General features: G+C 33.0%; 1 protein-coding gene and 1 long non-coding RNA gene across 3 annotated transcripts in view; both read left to right on the top strand.

Moving 5' to 3' along the window:
- The window catches only part of rgs14a (regulator of G protein signaling 14a), a 15,553-nt gene extending 9,846 nt beyond the window's left edge, over positions 1–5,707 (top strand). The window contains exons 13-16 of the mRNA XM_016576188.1: positions 977–1,051; positions 1,630–1,782; positions 4,475–4,549; positions 5,313–5,707. Of these exons, the coding sequence (XP_016431674.1) occupies positions 977–1,051; positions 1,630–1,782; positions 4,475–4,549; positions 5,313–5,476 (467 nt within the window). The 3' untranslated portion in view covers positions 5,477–5,707. The remainder of the gene's footprint in view (positions 1–976; positions 1,052–1,629; positions 1,783–4,474; positions 4,550–5,312) is intronic.
- Positions 5,708–8,542: 2,835 nt separating this feature from the next.
- Positions 8,543–13,556, top strand: LOC107758466 (uncharacterized). Of its 2 annotated transcripts, XR_001642030.1 has the most exons (5): positions 8,543–8,884; positions 11,728–11,802; positions 11,902–11,973; positions 12,388–12,444; positions 12,973–13,556. It is a non-coding gene; the product is annotated as an uncharacterized LOC107758466 (long non-coding RNA). The 2 variants fall into 2 exon arrangements; XR_001642029.1 differs by lacking the exon at positions 8,543–8,884 and having other exon boundaries at positions 11,442–11,802.
- Positions 13,557–18,656: the final 5,100 nt, after the last annotated feature.

Genomic DNA, 18,656 nt, shown 5'->3' with positions numbered 1-18,656 from the left:
GGAGTTTAGCAGCTTAAAATGATCTAGTCGCAAGCAGAGAAGCAAAATTGGGTTAAAGGGTTAGAATAGAAATTGTGCTTCAGTAATTTTGCGTTAATTGTATTAAATTATTTTAAAGCGTTAAGGATTGTAAAATTATGCATGCGTTAACGCGTTAATGTTGGCAGCACTAAAACAAATGTATATATTTTAAAAAATAAAAACATCTTATTTAAATAATGTATATAATTTATTTATTAAAAATTATTTCTAAGATTTTTTTTTAACAAATTTTATTTAAATGATTATATAATTACACTTATCTATCATTTTATTTTATGTATATTTGTGTATGTGCATTATCAGGCAACAGTTTAGACTCAAATGGTTCAAATTAGTGCATTTGTTCTGTAGACTGATATAAATTGTGCCTAATTTTGAATTTATCTGCAAAACTATAATTGAAGTAAAAAAATGAATAGATAAGTTGGACCAGATAGTGAAGGAAAAACAAACTGTAAAGCGTGGTAAATAGCGTCATAAAGAGATATATTTTTGACATTTTGAAAGCTAACACAATAAACTCCATTTTATTTTTTATTTTCCACTTCTTCTAGTATCTTCCTGCTGGATTTAAATCAATGTCTCTGAGTTTAGTTATGCAAACCGCTTGTGATATTCTCTCTTTCTGTCTCTCTTGTGTCAACTTGTGTTAGGCTTATTGTAATTTCCTGTCACAGTATTTTTGCCCAGCACAAATGAAACCTCCACCTCAGGGGTCATCGCAGGCTTTAAAGCAACATTTTAAAGCCCATTTTCTCGCTGTAGCTCTTCAGATGGAGCGGAGAGGGCTGGAGGGACCACCACATTACACCAGACTTTAAAAATAGGATTATGGGGGAGGTGTTAACTGACATGAGATCTAGCTTCTCTCTTTGCAGTGATCTCATTTCCTCACTCATCAGACTGTTTAATGGTGTGCATCTCTGTGTTTTAGTTGGTTTGGAGACTCAAGCTGCTTCACCAACACCCAAAGCAAATCCCAGATCCAGAAAACACCAAGACATGGACGGTAATGCAGAAGTCTTACGTTATGGTGTATATTAACATGCTAGTTATGCAACCTTCACTAATGTCAAAGCCAGGAAATGCACATTATGTGTGATTTCCTGTGCAAACTACCTTGTGTTTTCGAAAGAAATATGAATACCTGTGCATTTACATGGAATACTGTATCCCACAATGCAGTGCTCCCAAGTTGTCCATCCATTGTGAGGACTGAATTACCAGAAGCATTATCAACCATGATTTATACTACTACTACTACTAATTTATATTACATTTTGTTTTTGTATTTTTGTAAGTATTTGTTTATTTTTTTTTACATTTTATTATTTTTTATTTTATTTATTTTTACGTTTTAATAATAATAATAATAATTATTATTATTATTATATTTTATTACATTTATTTTGAAGTTATTTGTATTTATTTTTACATTTTATTTAATTTGTTTTATTATTATTATTAAGGCATACTGCATACTAGTCAGTGTACTACAAAGTATGCACTAAGCTGTAGCTTGAATTCTATTATGAATATGACCCTATTTGTCTGACATATCCAATCCATTGGACTGTTTTCTCTCAGGTCTTGTTGAGCTGCTGTCCCGTGCCCAGTGCAGTCGTGCGGATGACCAGCGTGGTTTACTCACCAAAGAGCAGCTGGAAATACCACAGTTTCTGCAGCTGCCAGCAGAGAACGAAGAGCAGACCTCCTGCGACCAGACACAGGAAGAGGATTGTGCCCTTTGACCAGAGAACCATTCAAGCACTATTCAAGCAACTTAAGACTCAAATCAGCAAGATTTAGCTGTATGGCAGACTGGAGGAGAGAAACTCTGATAAGGTTACGGCAAGTGTGTGTATGTATGATCGAGTGAGTTGAGATTTCTTAACCTGAGAGTGATTGAGCCAGGTGTATATTTTGTATATTACAGACACTGCCATGGAGGGCTCTTAGAAATGCCACCCATCAAATAATGCAGAATTATGGGAAATTGCAAAAAAAAAAAAAAATCAAACTACATTTGCCTACTAAAACATTTGTATTTATTTTCATATCAGATTGTATTGTGTGCAATATCAAGTGTGCTCTTATTTATTAGAACATATTTGGTATGGGAACACTTTAGTATGACTTTATATCGATTTTTTTTTTTTGTTCACAGTGAGTTTTAATGTCTGATTTAAAAAGGTTTTGTGTGAGCTGGCGTGGGAAATTGCACTGTGTAGTGTGTGTAATTGTATGCAGTTTGCTTCATGTGGTGACACAATCTGATATGAAGTGAGACAAGCAAGGTCATAGTTTTTAAGGAAATAATTTATTTTGAATTTCATAAATTAAATGTCATTTCCACTCAATGTCGTTCCACAACTGACTTTTTTTTCCTTTTCAGGTCATTAATTGAAATTGTTTATGTATTATTTGGTTAGTGCTGCTCTTTTCTGTCAAATGAAAGCATATTGGACAACATTTATTTGAAATTATTATTATTTTTTTAATTTTCTGGAATTCTAAGAAAAAGTTCAGAATTGCGAGATATAAACTTCAAATTCTGACTCACAATTCTATCACACAATTCAGAATTTACATCTCGCAATTCTGGTTTTATATCTCGCAGTTGAGGAATAAAAAAGAAAGTTAATTGTGACACAATTCTGACTTTATATCACCACGTGATAAAAAAAAAAGTAATTGCGACTTTCTATCTCACAATTAAGACTTTTTTTCTCAATTCTCAAAATTGTGTGATATACTGTATGCTCAGAATTCTGACTCTTGCAGTTCAGACTCTTTTTCTCGCAATTGCGAGTTTACATCTCATAGATTGGACTTTTTGCGATTTTGCGATTTTGCGAATTGCGATATCTTGCAAATCTGACTTTATATCTTGTGAGAGTCCAATTACCTAAAACAAGAGTAAACAAGCTTCCATGCTGTATTCCAGGTCTTCTCAAGGCATTAATGCTTTCATGGAATGAGAAAAGAGCAGTGTGAACCTTCAAAATGTCTCCTTTTCTCCTACAAAAGAAAGTTATACAGGTTTAGAACAGCGTGAGGGTGAGTAAATGATTGTTACATTTTCTTTAAATACATCTCTACTGTGATATTGAGTCATGTACTGTCATTTCAACTTTAGCAATGAAGTTGACTTTTTTGCTGTTTTTTCTCCCTCTATTTTGTGTAGAACGTGTCACTTCCGCTCTGATGTGATTGTCTCAGATTTGTTTTGTGTGTCTCTAAAACGGTTGATCAGGGCAGCATTAGCCTACTGTGTTGTCATTAAAACTATTAAAAATTATTTTCGATAATTAAAATATATTTTGATGACTAACTAAACACAGCAACATAAACATGACAAATCAAAACATTATCGTGAATGTGTGTGGAAACAACGTGAATGTACGGAAATGTCTGTGCCTGTGCATAAATACAATGTGCGATCAGTGCGTCAAGAGCACTCAAACATGCATTTATTATAACGGACTCACGTGTGCTTACTGTACGACTCCTTTACGCGAATAGAAATTGTGCTTCAGTAATTTTGCGTTAATTGTATTAAATTATTTTAAAGCGTTAAGGATTGTAAAATTATGCATGCGTTAACGCGTTAATGTTGGCAGCACTAAAACAAATGTATATATTTTAAAAAATAAAAACATCTTATTTAAATAATGTATATAATTTATTTATTAAAAATTATTTATAAGATTTTTTTTTAACAAATTTTATTTAAATGATTATATAATTACACTTATCTATCATTTTATTTTATGTATATTTGTGTATGTGCATTATCAGGCAAAAGTTTAGACTCAAATGGTTCAAATTAGTGCATTTGTTCTGTAGACTGATATAAATTGTGCCTAATTTTGAATTTATCTGCAAAACTATAATTGAAGTAAAAAAATGAATAGATAAGTTGGACCAGATAGTGAAGGAAAAACAAACTGTAAAGCGTGGTAAATAGCGTCATAAAGAGATATATTTTTGACATTTTGAAAGCTAACACAATAAACTCCATTTTATTTTTTATTTTCCACTTCTTCTAGTATCTTCCTGCTGGATTTAAATCAATGTCTCTGAGTTTAGTTATGCAAACCGCTTGTGATATTCTCTCTTTCTGTCTCTCTTGTGTCAACTTGTGTTAGGCTTATTGTAATTTCCTGTCACAGTATTTTTGCCCAGCACAAATGAAACCTCCACCTCAGGGGTCATCGCAGGCTTTAAAGCAACATTTTAAAGCCCATTTTCTCGCTGTAGCTCTTCAGATGGAGCGGAGAGGGCTGGAGGGACCACCACATTACACCAGACTTTAAAAATAGGATTATGGGGGAGGTGTTAACTGACATGAGATCTAGCTTCTCTCTTTGCAGTGATCTCATTTCCTCACTCATCAGACTGTTTAATGGTGTGCATCTCTGTGTTTTAGTTGGTTTGGAGACTCAAGCTGCTTCACCAACACCCAAAGCAAATCCCAGATCCAGAAAACACCAAGACATGGACGGTAATGCAGAAGTCTTACGTTATGGTGTATATTAACATGCTAGTTATGCAACCTTCACTAATGTCAAAGCCAGGAAATGCACATTATGTGTGATTTCCTGTGCAAACTACCTTGTGTTTTCGAAAGAAATATGAATACCTGTGCATTTACATGGAATACTGTATCCCACAATGCAGTGCTCCCAAGTTGTCCATCCATTGTGAGGACTGAATTACCAGAAGCATTATCAACCATGATTTATACTACTACTACTACTAATTTATATTACATTTTGTTTTTGTATTTTTGTAAGTATTTGTTTATTTTTTTTTACATTTTATTATTTTTTATTTTATTTATTTTTACGTTTTAATAATAATAATAATAATTATTATTATTATTATATTTTATTACATTTATTTTGATTATTGTAGTTGTTATAAATAATAATTATTATTATTTAAATTATAACAACAACAACATCATCATATACATATGAATTATTTTATAATAACTTTGATTTAATATATTATATATAAATAAATAAATATATTTTAATAATAATAATAATAATAATAATTATTATTATATTTTATTACATTTATTTTGAAGTTATTTGTATTTATTTTTACATTTTATTTAATTTGTTTTATTATTATTATTAAGGCATACTGCATACTAGTCAGTGTACTACAAAGTATGCACTAAGCTGTAGCTTGAATTCTATTATGAATATGACCCTATTTGTCTGACATATCCAATCCATTGGACTGTTTTCTCTCAGGTCTTGTTGAGCTGCTGTCCCGTGCCCAGTGCAGTCGTGCGGATGACCAGCGTGGTTTACTCACCAAAGAGCAGCTGGAAATACCACAGTTTCTGCAGCTGCCAGCAGAGAACGAAGAGCAGACCTCCTGCGACCAGACACAGGAAGAGGATTGTGCCCTTTGACCAGAGAACCATTCAAGCACTATTCAAGCAACTTAAGACTCAAATCAACAAGATTTAGCTGTATGGCAGACTGGAGGAGAGAAACTCTGATAAGGTTACGGCAAGTGTGTGTATGTATGATCGAGTGAGTTGAGATTTCTTAACCTGAGAGTGATTGAGCCAGGTGTATATTTTGTATATTACAGACACTGCCATGGAGGGCTCTTAGAAATGCCACCCATCAAATAATGCAGAATTATGGGAAATTGCAAAAAAAAAAAAAAATCAAACTACATTTGCCTACTAAAACATTTGTATTTATTTTCATATCAGATTGTATTGTGTGCAATATCAAGTGTGCTCTTATTTATTAGAACATATTTGGTATGGGAACACTTTAGTATGACTTTATATCGATTTTTTTTTTTTGTTCACAGTGAGTTTTAATGTCTGATTTAAAAAGGTTTTGTGTGAGCTGGCGTGGGAAATTGCACTGTGTAGTGTGTGTAATTGTATGCAGTTTGCTTCATGTGGTGACACAATCTGATATGAAGTGAGACAAGCAAGGTCATAGTTTTTAAGGAAATAATTTATTTTGAATTTCATAAATTAAATGTCATTTCCACTCAATGTCGTTCCACAACTGACTTTTTTTTCCTTTTCAGGTCATTAATTGAAATTGTTTATGTATTATTTGGTTAGTGCTGCTCTTTTCTGTCAAATGAAAGCATATTGGACAACATTTATTTGAAATTATTATTATTTTTTTAATTTTCTGGAATTCTAAGAAAAAGTTCAGAATTGCGAGATATAAACTTCAAATTCTGACTCACAATTCTATCACACAATTCAGAATTTACATCTCGCAATTCTGGTTTTATATCTCGCAGTTGAGGAATAAAAAAGAAAGTTAATTGTGACACAATTCTGACTTTATATCACCACGTGATAAAAAAAAAAGTAATTGCGACTTTCTATCTCACAATTAAGACTTTTTTCTCAATTCTCAAAATTGTGTGATATACTGTATGCTCAGAATTCTGACTCTTGCAGTTCAGACTCTTTTTCTCGCAATTGCGAGTTTACATCTCATAGATTGGACTTTTTGCGATTTTGCGATTTTGCGAATTGCGATATCTTGCAAATCTGACTTTATATCTTGTGAGAGTCCAATTACCTAAAACAAGAGTAAACAAGCTTCCATGCTGTATTCCAGGTCTTCTCAAGGCATTAATGCTTTCATGGAATGAGAAAAGAGCAGTGTGAACCTTCAAAATGTCTCCTTTTCTCCTACAAAAGAAAGTTATACAGGTTTAGAACAGCGTGAGGGTGAGTAAATGATTGTTACATTTTCTTTAAATACATCTCTACTGTGATATTGAGTCATGTACTGTCATTTCAACTTTAGCAATGAAGTTGACTTTTTTGCTGTTTTTTCTCCCTCTATTTTGTGTAGAACGTGTCACTTCCGCTCTGATGTGATTGTCTCAGATTTGTTTTGTGTGTCTCTAAAACGGTTGATCAGGGCAGCATTAGCCTACTGTGTTGTCATTAAAACTATTAAAAATTATTTTCGATAATTAAAATATATTTTGATGACTAAAAATATAAACAGATGAAAGTTGATTGAAAATTAGAAATGTTGAACTAAATTAGAAATCTTTAACTAAAATGTTTAAGTACTAAAGTTTCTAAAACTGAAGTAAAAAAAACAATGAAAAATAACTGATTTGACAAAAGCATGACAAAATTATTCAAACTTAAAGGAAATTAAAAACTAAAAATAGATGTATGCTAATTAAAAACAGATATTAATAATGTTACCACAATGTGCTCACTTTTATTTGTTATATATCTATATAACACAGTGGGTATAGAATAGAATCACCCCTCTTTAAAATAATCACATTTTGTTGCTTTACAGCCTGAAATGAAGACGGACACAGTTGTTGTTTTATCCAGCTGTAACTCAGTGCAACTTATAACATCTGAGTGAAAGATATAACACCAAAATGTCAGAAAAAAAACAAAACAGAATCACCGAGTTGGAAAAAGGATCACCCTTCTCCTAGAAATGACTTGTAAACTCAATCATGTGTAGCTAATCACTTTCTCAATGGCACACAAAGCCATTTGATTTACAGCTGTAATCATTTTGATTAGCTCAGCATGAAAAGAGCTTTCCTGGAGCATTTCAGTCTTTGGTAGTGCAACTGAAGCAAACAATCAACTATGGGTGGCAAGCACTGTCAAAAGATCTCCGGGAACAAGTTCAGGACAGCCACAAGTCAGGAGATGGATACAAAAAAATTCAAAGTCTCTATCAATGTCTAGAAGCACAGTGAAGTCTATTAGTAAGAAGTGGAAGGTATTTGGTACAACACAGACCCTCCCTGAGGCAGATGAGACTAAAATTGAATTTTTTGGCCTCAACTCCAAACAACCTCATTGAAAATCTGTGGAATGACTTGAAAGACTGCAGTCCACAAACCCTCACCATCAAGTTTAACTGAACTTGAGCAGTTCTGCAAAGAAGAGCGGGCAAATATTGCCAAGTCTAGATGTGCAAAGTGACAGAGACAAATCCCAACAGACTAAAGGCTGTAATTAAAGCAAAAGGTGGTTCAACAAAATATTGACACAAGGTGATCCTTTTTCCAACTCAGTAATTTTTTCTTTTTTTCTGACATGTTGGTGTTATATCTTTCACTTGGATGTTATAAGTTGCACTGAGTAAATACAGCTGGACAAAACAAAACTGTGTCCGTCTTCATTTCAGGCTGCAAAGCAACAAAATGTGATTATTTTGAAGAGGGTGATTCTTTTCTATAACCACTGTTATACCACTGTTATGTGTATATATAAATATTATTTATTTATTAATTTAATTATTAATTAAAAAAAAAAAAATTTATTCTTGAATGCTTGACTTTATCCCTAGAAAGGTATACAAACATTTTGCCTCCCATTTGCTTTAATAGCAGCATCAGTGTCACTCACTGCTCTTGATTACTCGCCAAACAATTGAACATATTTCTTTTTATATATTTTTTATGTATATTTTTAATAATCCTTATTTTGACATTTTAATCAGGCACATTGATTTGAATAATGAAAAAGGCCACTTTGTCATTAAATATTGCCAAGAATGTGGTCACCTTTTGTGTATACCTTTTAGGGTTCAGTTGTTTCCAACCCTTCATCTCTCTGTCTCATCCTCCTCATTACACTCATCAGTAGTGTGTTTTTATGACTGGGCTGGTTGGTGTGTACGCTTGTCTGTGAAATGATGAATGGGCTGTGGGGTGTGTGTGTGTGAGAGAGTGAGAGAGAGAGAGAGAGAAAGGGAGGGATGGAGAGACACTGCATCGTGAAATGAGAAGGATTCACTCACTGGCTGCTCATCTTCGCAGACAGATAAGGAGAAGGGTAAGCCTTCATCTATCTCTGTTTTATCACCTTTGCATTATAATGAAACGAATAATAGTATGTTTTTTTATTGTATTTGCATAAGTATTGTGTAATGAGCTCCTGTCTTGAACATCAGTATGTGTATGTGTTATACTGGTGTATTATACTGTATGTGTTATACTGGTGTATTTGTATGCAGCAGTTGTTCCAGAATCACTAAAGGGCAAATCGACTCAAACGGCTCTCTATTCTGATTATTTGTGTTTAGTAACATGAGCTAAATGGACAAAATTAGTTTGTTTCCTGACAATCAGAGCCCTGATTCTGATGTCATGATGTTAGACAGCAAATACTTGCTCTTTAGTGTCAATGGAAGAGGATAATGTGTTTATTTCTGTCCTCCCCACTTAATGTTTTCTTTTAATAATTAATTGTGACCAACAAATGAAGGTGTTAGTGTGTTATTAAATATGTACTGCAGGTCTGACTCACAGAAATATAATCACAGCATGAGAATATGACTGACATGACTGGAACTGATGTTAAAGGGATAGTTCACCCAAAAATGAAAATTGTCATTTACTCATCCTCATGTTATTCCAAACCTGTATAAGATTCTGTCATCTGTTGAACACAATAAGAAGATATTTCGAAATATGCTGGTAACCAAACAGTTGATGGTAACAATTGACTATAGTATTATTTTCATACTATGGACGTCGGTGACGGTGACTACAGTCAACTGTTATTCAAAATATCTTCTTTTGTGTTCAATTAAGAAAGTTGTATCAGATATTTGATAGTTATATAACAGTTACTTAAATGCTTCTATAAGATGCTTTACTGTGGTAATACTATGGTATCTTTTTGTGTCCACATTTTGATGATGAGTTTTACCTATTTTTTAACATCATGCCAACTTTAATGCCTTTAGGTGACATCTAAATACAGTATTAACAAACCTTGAATTGATCGAAAGCACAAAGACTCAAATTTGGATTGGCATTTCAATGAGTCTTTAAAGAGTTAACACTGATTTCAATAAGTTTCTCAACCTTCAGAAAGATGATAGTCTCTCTCTCAGCTTTATTAAATCCATCCATCTATCCATCCATCCATCCATCCATCCATCCATCCTTCCTTCCTTCCTTCCTTCCTTCCTTCCTGTATAGTAGTAATGCAATTATATAAATAACTGTAAAATTATACAGTAATGAAATATGAGAAACATTTATATTTTCATTTACCGTTTTTAGCATGTTAGATTATTTTTTATTATAAATTTATGTAAATTATATAATTGAATACATTAATGTGTAATCATAATACAATTAAATTATAAATTTATATTTATAGTTTGTGACAAGAAATACATTTCAAGTTACGTTTTTGACTTATGTTTTTGAGATTTTGATTACTAGTATTATATAATTTGATTATAGTTTATGTAATCTTTGTAATTGCATACATATAATTTTTTGAGTTTTAGTGTATGATATTTAGAGTTTGATTAATAGGCTAATAATAATAATTTATTATTATTTTTATTATAGTATTTGTAATATTTTAGAATATACAGTTAGATTTTTTTTTTTTTTTTTACATTTTATATCCTAGCAACACTCTATAGAGTGCTATAGCAACCACCTTGAACACCCTAGAAACCACAGCGGCCTCTTGAAAAGATTTCCCACAAAGTTAATGTGTCCTAGAGAGCTAAAAGGACAAAGTGTTGTGTACGGCTCACAGAACAATGTTAGATCACTCGTTAGTTATCATTCAGATATCCACTCATCTGAGCGTGCGTGCGTCGCTGTACCGCGGTCTCTCTGGCTCAGAAACGTCACCTTTAGTGTTGTTGACTCACTGGCGTGGATGAATCGATAGGAAGTGTGTCTTCCTCCTCTCGAGCCACAGAGCTCTTCATAGTGACACCAGAACATCGAGAGTTTAACCACACACTCGTGCTCGTTGCTTTCACTTTAACTTCTCACACGCACACTTTACAGTGATAATCGCTGCTCAACAGGTGGTGGATTGTGAGGGTTTAATGAATACTTGACTTGAAAATGATTATATACACACACACACACACATAAGCATTAATTCACCCTCAAGGTCTTCCAGCTACGAATTTTTGGCATGAAATGTAAAAAGCAGGTATTAGGTTCAATGTCAGAGCTGCCATTTTCCCATACAATAATTTGTACTGTCACACAAAAGTAGCATAAAAGTAGTCCATGTGTACCAAGTCTTTATACATCAACGTTACACTGTAAAACCTAACAGTGATATTCACTAAATAAAATAAGTTAATCTAACTTATATTTTTAAAAAAGTTACTTCCCTGCCTACACCAACCCTACACCTAAACCTACCCCTTACAGGAAACTTTGTGCATTTTTACTTTCTCAAAAAAACTCACTCTGTATGATTTATAAGCGTTTTGAAAAGTGGGGACATGGGGTAATGTCCTCATAAGTCACCTTCTCCTTGTAATACCTATGTCATACCCATGTCATTATACAAATTTGTGTCCTCATATGTCTCACACACACACACACACACACACACACACACACACACACATATAACTGATATAATTTTAAGTAGTTTGCTATATGCTTATGAAGATCTTATTGGTTTATACTAAAAGCTATCAGAATTTCAATAGTTTCTTAATCTCTTCCTTTAAAAATACAGACTATTATTTTACAGGCTTTACAGGGTTAACTTGTTGAACGTTGATAGTTTCTCTTTAGACACTGTAGGGCCCTCTAGTGTTAATGAGACACTACACACTTTAGCTCCATATATCGTGTATAATAACCACTTCATTCTCTTCTTTGTCTCACTGGCAGCTGCTTGGGTAGATTGGCAGATTGTGTTTGAGGAGACACTCAGTCTGAGCTCAAGGCTAAATCATGGATCAGAAGGTGAGTAAAACCTGCTGAGCTGGCAGAAAATGGCTCTTTTGCTGATGTGCTAATTTTAAAGTGCTGAATTTTTCTTGCGTGTGTGGTGTTTCTTTGCAGTCCACTTCACCCCAGAGACACACGGTGAAAAGCAGGTCGAAGTCTACAGAGGAAGTCCAGCAAGCTAAAAAGGTGGAGACAACCTCTACATCAACAAATGAATACATAATTGATAGTTGCGTAAATATAAATATAAATGCACATGTGCTTACTTCAGCTGATTGCTTTTTTTGGGGGGGAAAATCTAGTGTAGTTAACACTACAATTGGATGCTCAATGAGATTTTTGCCACTATTTTGGAAGGAAAAAAGGATTTCTAATATCAGTTCAAACAGTTCAAAGAGACTAACAAGTTACTTGAACTTTTGACATGTTTATAGCAGCTATTTGAATAATTACACATCTGGTTTGATGCCTCAGACATTTAAAGGAAACTTATTCCCTTGAGTACTGAAGATTATTAACACCAGTGCTGCAAGAATGCATGTTAATGGACCACTATGCAAGCATTATTTGAGTGAATAACTATCTTTTGATCAATGTTAGGCCTTCCACATACCCCAGAAATCACTGCCTGGATGGTCAGAGTTGGAAAAGGTGAAGGTGAGTGTTGAACTTTGTGTTTGTCATGACTGAATGTTACTATAATGATAGCAAAAAAAAAAAAAAAAAACCTGCTTAAAGAATTGAGAAATAAATGCTTCTGACTAGAAATTTTGAAAAATAAATATTTTGCATATATGCATTTGGCATAAACATTTTATAAATAAATACATTTACAAATTAAATTAAAATTTTTTTAAAATATATATTTACTTATGTTGTCAGTAAATAAAGTAAAAACTTCTAAATGACCTATTTACTTCCAATTATAAATGCCAACATAATTTTTTCCTTATTTTTTTTAAAGTGCCTAAGTTAAAATAATTCACTGTAATAATTTCTAGCAAATTAGGGCTGTGAGATCTATTTAATGTACCCTTTTTATTAAAGGCTATTTCATTGGATTGGTTTCATGATCTATCATGAACTATCTATGAAAGATTTTATATAGAACAGAAGAATTAATATATAAATATATCCAGCATGATATAAAACTGTGTGTTTATCTCTTGGTTCTGTATGTTTCAGGAAGGACCAGAAGAGAATGTCACTCCAGCATCATCCACAGAAGAGCTGAAGTGATGCTGCCATTAATCTGTGTTTCTCTCTCACACAAACACACACATAAAGATAAATGCTTGTTTTTTTTTATAAACAAGGTTTGGTCTAGTTAAAGCATTCGCTCTTCCTTTTGTTGGATGATTTTCAGTACAGCTCAACACACGCAGAAACACGAAACCCATCGACCTGCAGCACATTCAGTCTGTCTGTGCTGCATCTCTGTACACTGTACACTGACATGCTGTTTATATAAACTCAATGCTTTCACTATGAACATCAGGGCATGTGTGCTTTTACATTTAAAGAAGCTCAAGCTAAATTAGATCAGTGGTCAGTGCAATATAAAATTATAGGCTCAATGAAATTCAAATTTGGAACTTTGTGGCTTTTTAGTCTATAGCTTTGAGCTCATCCATAGTGTAGAGTACACACATTTAAAATTTACAGCTTTTTCTTGGAAGATATAAAAATGCTGATGACTTTTCTTTTTTAGGTCCATATATAAATTTGTCCAAATAAATGCTCTCTAGAAATGTATGGCCCGGTTTCACAAACGGGGCTTAGCTTAAGCCAGGACTAGGCCTTAGTTAAATTAAGATATTTAAGCAACTTTTACAAAAATGCCTTAGAAGAAAACATTACAGGTGTGTATCTTGTCACAGAACAATGACACTGACATATTTTAAGATATGTCAGAGCAAGATATTTTCAGCTTAGACAGCTCAAACATGTATTTTAGTCTGGGACTAGCTTAAGCCTTGTCTGTGAAACCGGGGGTATATTTCCTGCCTAGAAACGAGTCTCCTGACTAGAAAAGTAAATAGGATTTATTTAATTCATTTATTTATCAGCATGACTTTTATTGTCAGTATCAAGTTTTTTTTTTTTTTTATGAATAGTATCTACTTTCCTTTATTGCCTCATCATAATTGGGCAAGAAACTTTCTGCACAGCCAGTATAGTGTTGTGTAAATTTTGGCAGTCATATTAATATTTTAGATGTATGACATCATAAATCTACAGATACCCTAAAGGGACACGGTGATGGAAAAAAAATATGAGATGGAAGATTTACATTTCAGTGCTTTTGTACTGAATGCGTTTGCATTTTGCATCACAAAAGTGATAGAAAGTAAAGTTAGCAAGCGAACACAAAGTTTCTTGAGATTTTTCCCTCCCATATCAGAATGAGTGAGTTTTTTTTTTACTTAGTTTCAATAATGCCAATAAACAATTTTTTTACTCCAGGAATTTTTGTGTTCTGAAAGTTAAAGCACATTCTTTTCTAAAAAAAAACTTACTGCGGGCTTGTTTCTACAGTATATATGGGTCTAATGGGATGTTTGTCGTACACTCCAACTCTCATGTTTTTGGGCCCCTGTAAGTCAAATAGTGTTAAATGCTCATCCGTTGACTTATTTATTGGCATCAGCTGAATCACAGAGCTGACATACTGAATGAGTCAGCTGAAAATGTTGTGTAAGTGTTTATAGTATCCATGCTATAGTTTAAACGGTTTGTGATAATAAAGTTTTGACCACTCATCATTTTTTTTTTTTGACCACTCATCATGCTAAAGTTCAGTGATGAAGTGAGTGAATTTTAGAATACAGGAGTCACTCTCACAGCTGTAAACAAGATACATGAAAACTGTGTAGTCTATTTAGTGCAAGCAATTTGTGACCAAAGTAAAATTAAACTACCATCAACAAGTGATAAGATGTGTTTAAATAAGAGTTTACCCCAAAAAATGAAAATTTTCTGAAATTTATTTCCCCTCAGGTCATCAAGGATGTAGATGAGTTTGTTTCTTAAATACATTTTCTTTGGCTAAAGTTAGCATTACATAACGTGCTCACCAATGGATCCACTGCAGTGAATGGATGCCGTCCAGTGTATGGGATCTCATTGTAAGAAATACTGCTGCTGCACAAATAACATATATGAAAATAACCCCCATTTATAGCATACTTGAAATTACCCCGTAGCAGATCTATACAGGTGGAGCTGGGGAAGGTGGGGGGTTTCTGAAGCGCACTGCAACTGCTGTAGCAAGCATTAGCCAAGTATTTGAATGTTGAGTTAGAACCTGTCGGCCTGCGCCATCTAGAGTTTCATGACAGAACTTTGTATTAATCCACACAACTCCATCAATGAAGTGAAAAGCTGAGTGTTTGTAAGAAACAAATATATCATTGAGATTTTTAAACCATCGCTTCGAGCCAAAATAGTCCTCTGTCCATAATATTGCTTTCTCCAGTGAAATCTAGTCATCTCGTCTGAATGAAGAGAGAAATATGCACTGATCAAGCATCATTTACAGGCAAAAAACAGTCCAAATATGTGGGTGGATTTTGTTGTGAGAGGACAACAGGAGATGTAATTTTTCACTGGAGGAAGCGTTATTATGGATTTTGTACTTGTATTTTGACCAGAAGCAATGGTTTGAAGTTAAAATGCTTTAATGATGGATTTGTTTCTTACAACCATGCATGTTTTCACTATAATTACAAAGAAATAGCGTGTGAAATGTATGAAATTTTGAAGTAGAAATACTGAAATAGTATTTAAAAGTAAAAAAAAAAAATAACATAGTTAAAATGTACTCCAATAATCTTTGTTTTATATACAACTTCAAAAAGTAATTGACAGCGTCATTAACTAAAACGAAAACTTTCGTTACTTTGATATAAATTGTAAGAATATATTTTTAACCGATATAGTACCAAGCAACATTTCTCATTTTAATTTAGTTTAACAATGTACTAAAATAAGTAAAACTAAAACTGTAATAAAAGCTATTAAAACCTTTATAGACATTTTCAAAAAATTATTAAATAAACGTCACAATTGTAATGAAAACAGAAAATTTTAAAATATAAATTCAAAATACCCACCACGGAGATATAGAGAGACATTTCACACATATTACAATATAAAATTTTAATAATAAAGGCAGATAGCTAACATTTAAAAAGATGTGTGCATTGTGAAATGACCTTAGAGAGAGGGAAAAAAAAGAAGAATATGGACATTCTGGCATCTCACCACAAGATGTCATCACTGACCCTGCATTTGAGCCTTTGCTCATTTGACTGTCAATGATCTGACTGAACTCTGAAGGCCCATGAGTTAACAATAATCTTTGTTTTATATACAACTTCAAAAAGTAATTGACAGCGTCATTAACTAAAACGAAAACTTTCGTTACTTTGATATAAATTGTAAGAATATATTTTTAACCGATATAGTACCAAGCAACATTTCTCATTTTAATTTAGTTTAACAATGTACTAAAATAAGTAAAACTAAAACTGTAATAAAAGCTATTAAAACCTTTATAGACATTTTCAAAAAATTATTAAATAAACTTCACAATTGTAATGAAAACAGAAAATTTTAAAATATAAATTCAAAATACCCACCACGGAGATATAGAGAGACATTTCACACATATTACAATATAAAATTTTAATAATAAAGGCAGATAGCTAACATTTAAAAAGATGTGTGCATTGTGAAATGACCTTAGAGAGAGGGAAAAAAAAGAAGAATATGGACATTCTGGCATCTCACCACAAGATGTCATCACTGACCCTGCATTTGAGCCTTTACTCATTTGACTGTCAATGATCTGACTGAACTCTGAAGGCCTATGAGTTAATTAGTCAGAGAAGGTCATTATTGACACCTCATGACAGGGTTTCCCATATAAACCTCCTTTACAATGCAGACAATTTAAGAGCCCCATCAACCACTGTGGAATCAAATAAGGACCCCTAAACGGTAAGATTCAATGTGACCTTTAGGTCTATCTGTCAATGTTACTAGCTAATGAAGAATGACTTACTGCTTTTTGTATATATTAGTCAGACTGTAAATCTTATTGAACGTTTTTGTCTACTGTACTGTGCACTTACTTTCAGTCTTTCTATTTATTTATTTATTTTTGAAAATACTGTTTCAGTCTTTCTATTTAATTAATAAAAAATATCATTGTTTAGGTAACCGTAAACTAACCTCAAACTAAAACAACAAAAAAAGTTACTTGAAATAAACTTTAACTGAAATACATAAAAAAAAAAACTCAACTTATTTAAGCTATTTCTCATTTTCATTTAACATGATGTATTAAAATAACTAAAACTAAAACTGAAATAAAAATTAATACAAAAAAACTATAGAGATGACAAAACAACAACAAAATTATATTAGTAAATAAATTAGACTAAAACAGAGTGTTTAAGTATTTACTACGATCCACTATGGAGATATCGAGACAGTCACATTTCATACATATTAAAATATAAGATTATTGAACTATGTTTTACAAGAAAATACTATTGTGGTCTTTCTACTTCAACATTTCACATTTAATTACATGTTTTACGTGGTGTTTCTTTGTAATTGTGTTTTCAGTGTATATAGTGACCCCAAAACGTATTTGGACACTTTAAAATGTCTTGATTTCACTGCATTGATAACAAACAAGTGACATTTATTTGAAAGAAAGTACTCTTAGGGCTCTTGTTGTTCTGTGCACGTATTCCTGATTGAGTTCATGCAGTGTTGTGGCAGGCTTGCATTCAATAAAACCATATTAGGCTGTCAGGGTCACAATGGAGAGCCCGGTCCAGTGCTCAGAATGGCATTGCACAAGCCGTCTTGCCATTTTGTCACTTGCTGTGCTCTTGTGCTGATAAGGGTGAGATTTTAATGCTATGTGCGGCTCCATTTATACAAAAGCAGGTCAGTGTGAGAGTACAGGCTCCAAATGCAGAGCTCATTCAGTGGCACAGCTGAGAATTGAAAGGGTGTCTTTGAGTTTATCATGCATTTGCTGCAAATGTGTGGAATGTACCAGTGTTTAGGCCTTGGTTTATATTAAAACATATGTGTTGGGGCAGGGAAACTCAAAGTCTTGCCCACACATGGGCCACAATACAATGCTTTAGCTAAAATAATCAGAAAAGTCAAACACTGCATGGGTGCACTTTGTTTGTGTTCACTGTAATCTTTTCCAAATCTGTCATTGGTTAATAGTTCCAGACACATATTTTCACCCCAAACTTGCTTTGTTGGGCTAGTTGGGATGCTCAGACGTACAGAGGAATTTGTTCTGAAGTTGCCACAAAATGTTACTCCTTTCAGGGAAAAATGTGTGATACCAGCAAACGTTTAGAGCTTAAAAGTAAAAACAGACAATTTAACACAAAATGAACTGATGTATTTGCTTTGACATCTCACTGCAATTCTAAACCATTGCATCTAAATATTACAAGAAACCACCGATATATATTATATTTGTTATTGTTTTAAGCAAAAAGTCACTTCAGTTTCATTTTTTTCAGAAAAAAAAAAATTTAAAAATCCATAAACGTATCTTGATTCAAGAATGTTTAGATGGTTTAAATAATGTTTGTAACCAAACGGTCGATGGACCCCATTGGCTTTGACTATATATATCAGCAACGGTTTAGTTACAAACATTCTTCAAAATCTTTTGTGTGTGTGTTCAGCAGAAGAATGAAATTCATACTAGTTTGGAACAACTTGAGGGTGAGTAAATGATGACATAACCTACTTTTCATTTTTGGGTGAATTATCCCCATAGCTAATATGGAAGCCTGATTCCGTCACTGAATAAAAAA

The sequence above is a fragment of the Sinocyclocheilus rhinocerous genome, unplaced genomic scaffold (assembly GCF_001515625.1).
Source record: "Sinocyclocheilus rhinocerous isolate Xijiao unplaced genomic scaffold, SAMN03320098_v1.1 scaffold4219, whole genome shotgun sequence".
Classification (NCBI taxonomy): domain Eukaryota; kingdom Metazoa; phylum Chordata; class Actinopteri; order Cypriniformes; family Cyprinidae; genus Sinocyclocheilus; species Sinocyclocheilus rhinocerous.
Note: the sequence above shows the minus strand (reverse complement) of the source record. Positions and strands in the feature narration are given on the sequence as shown.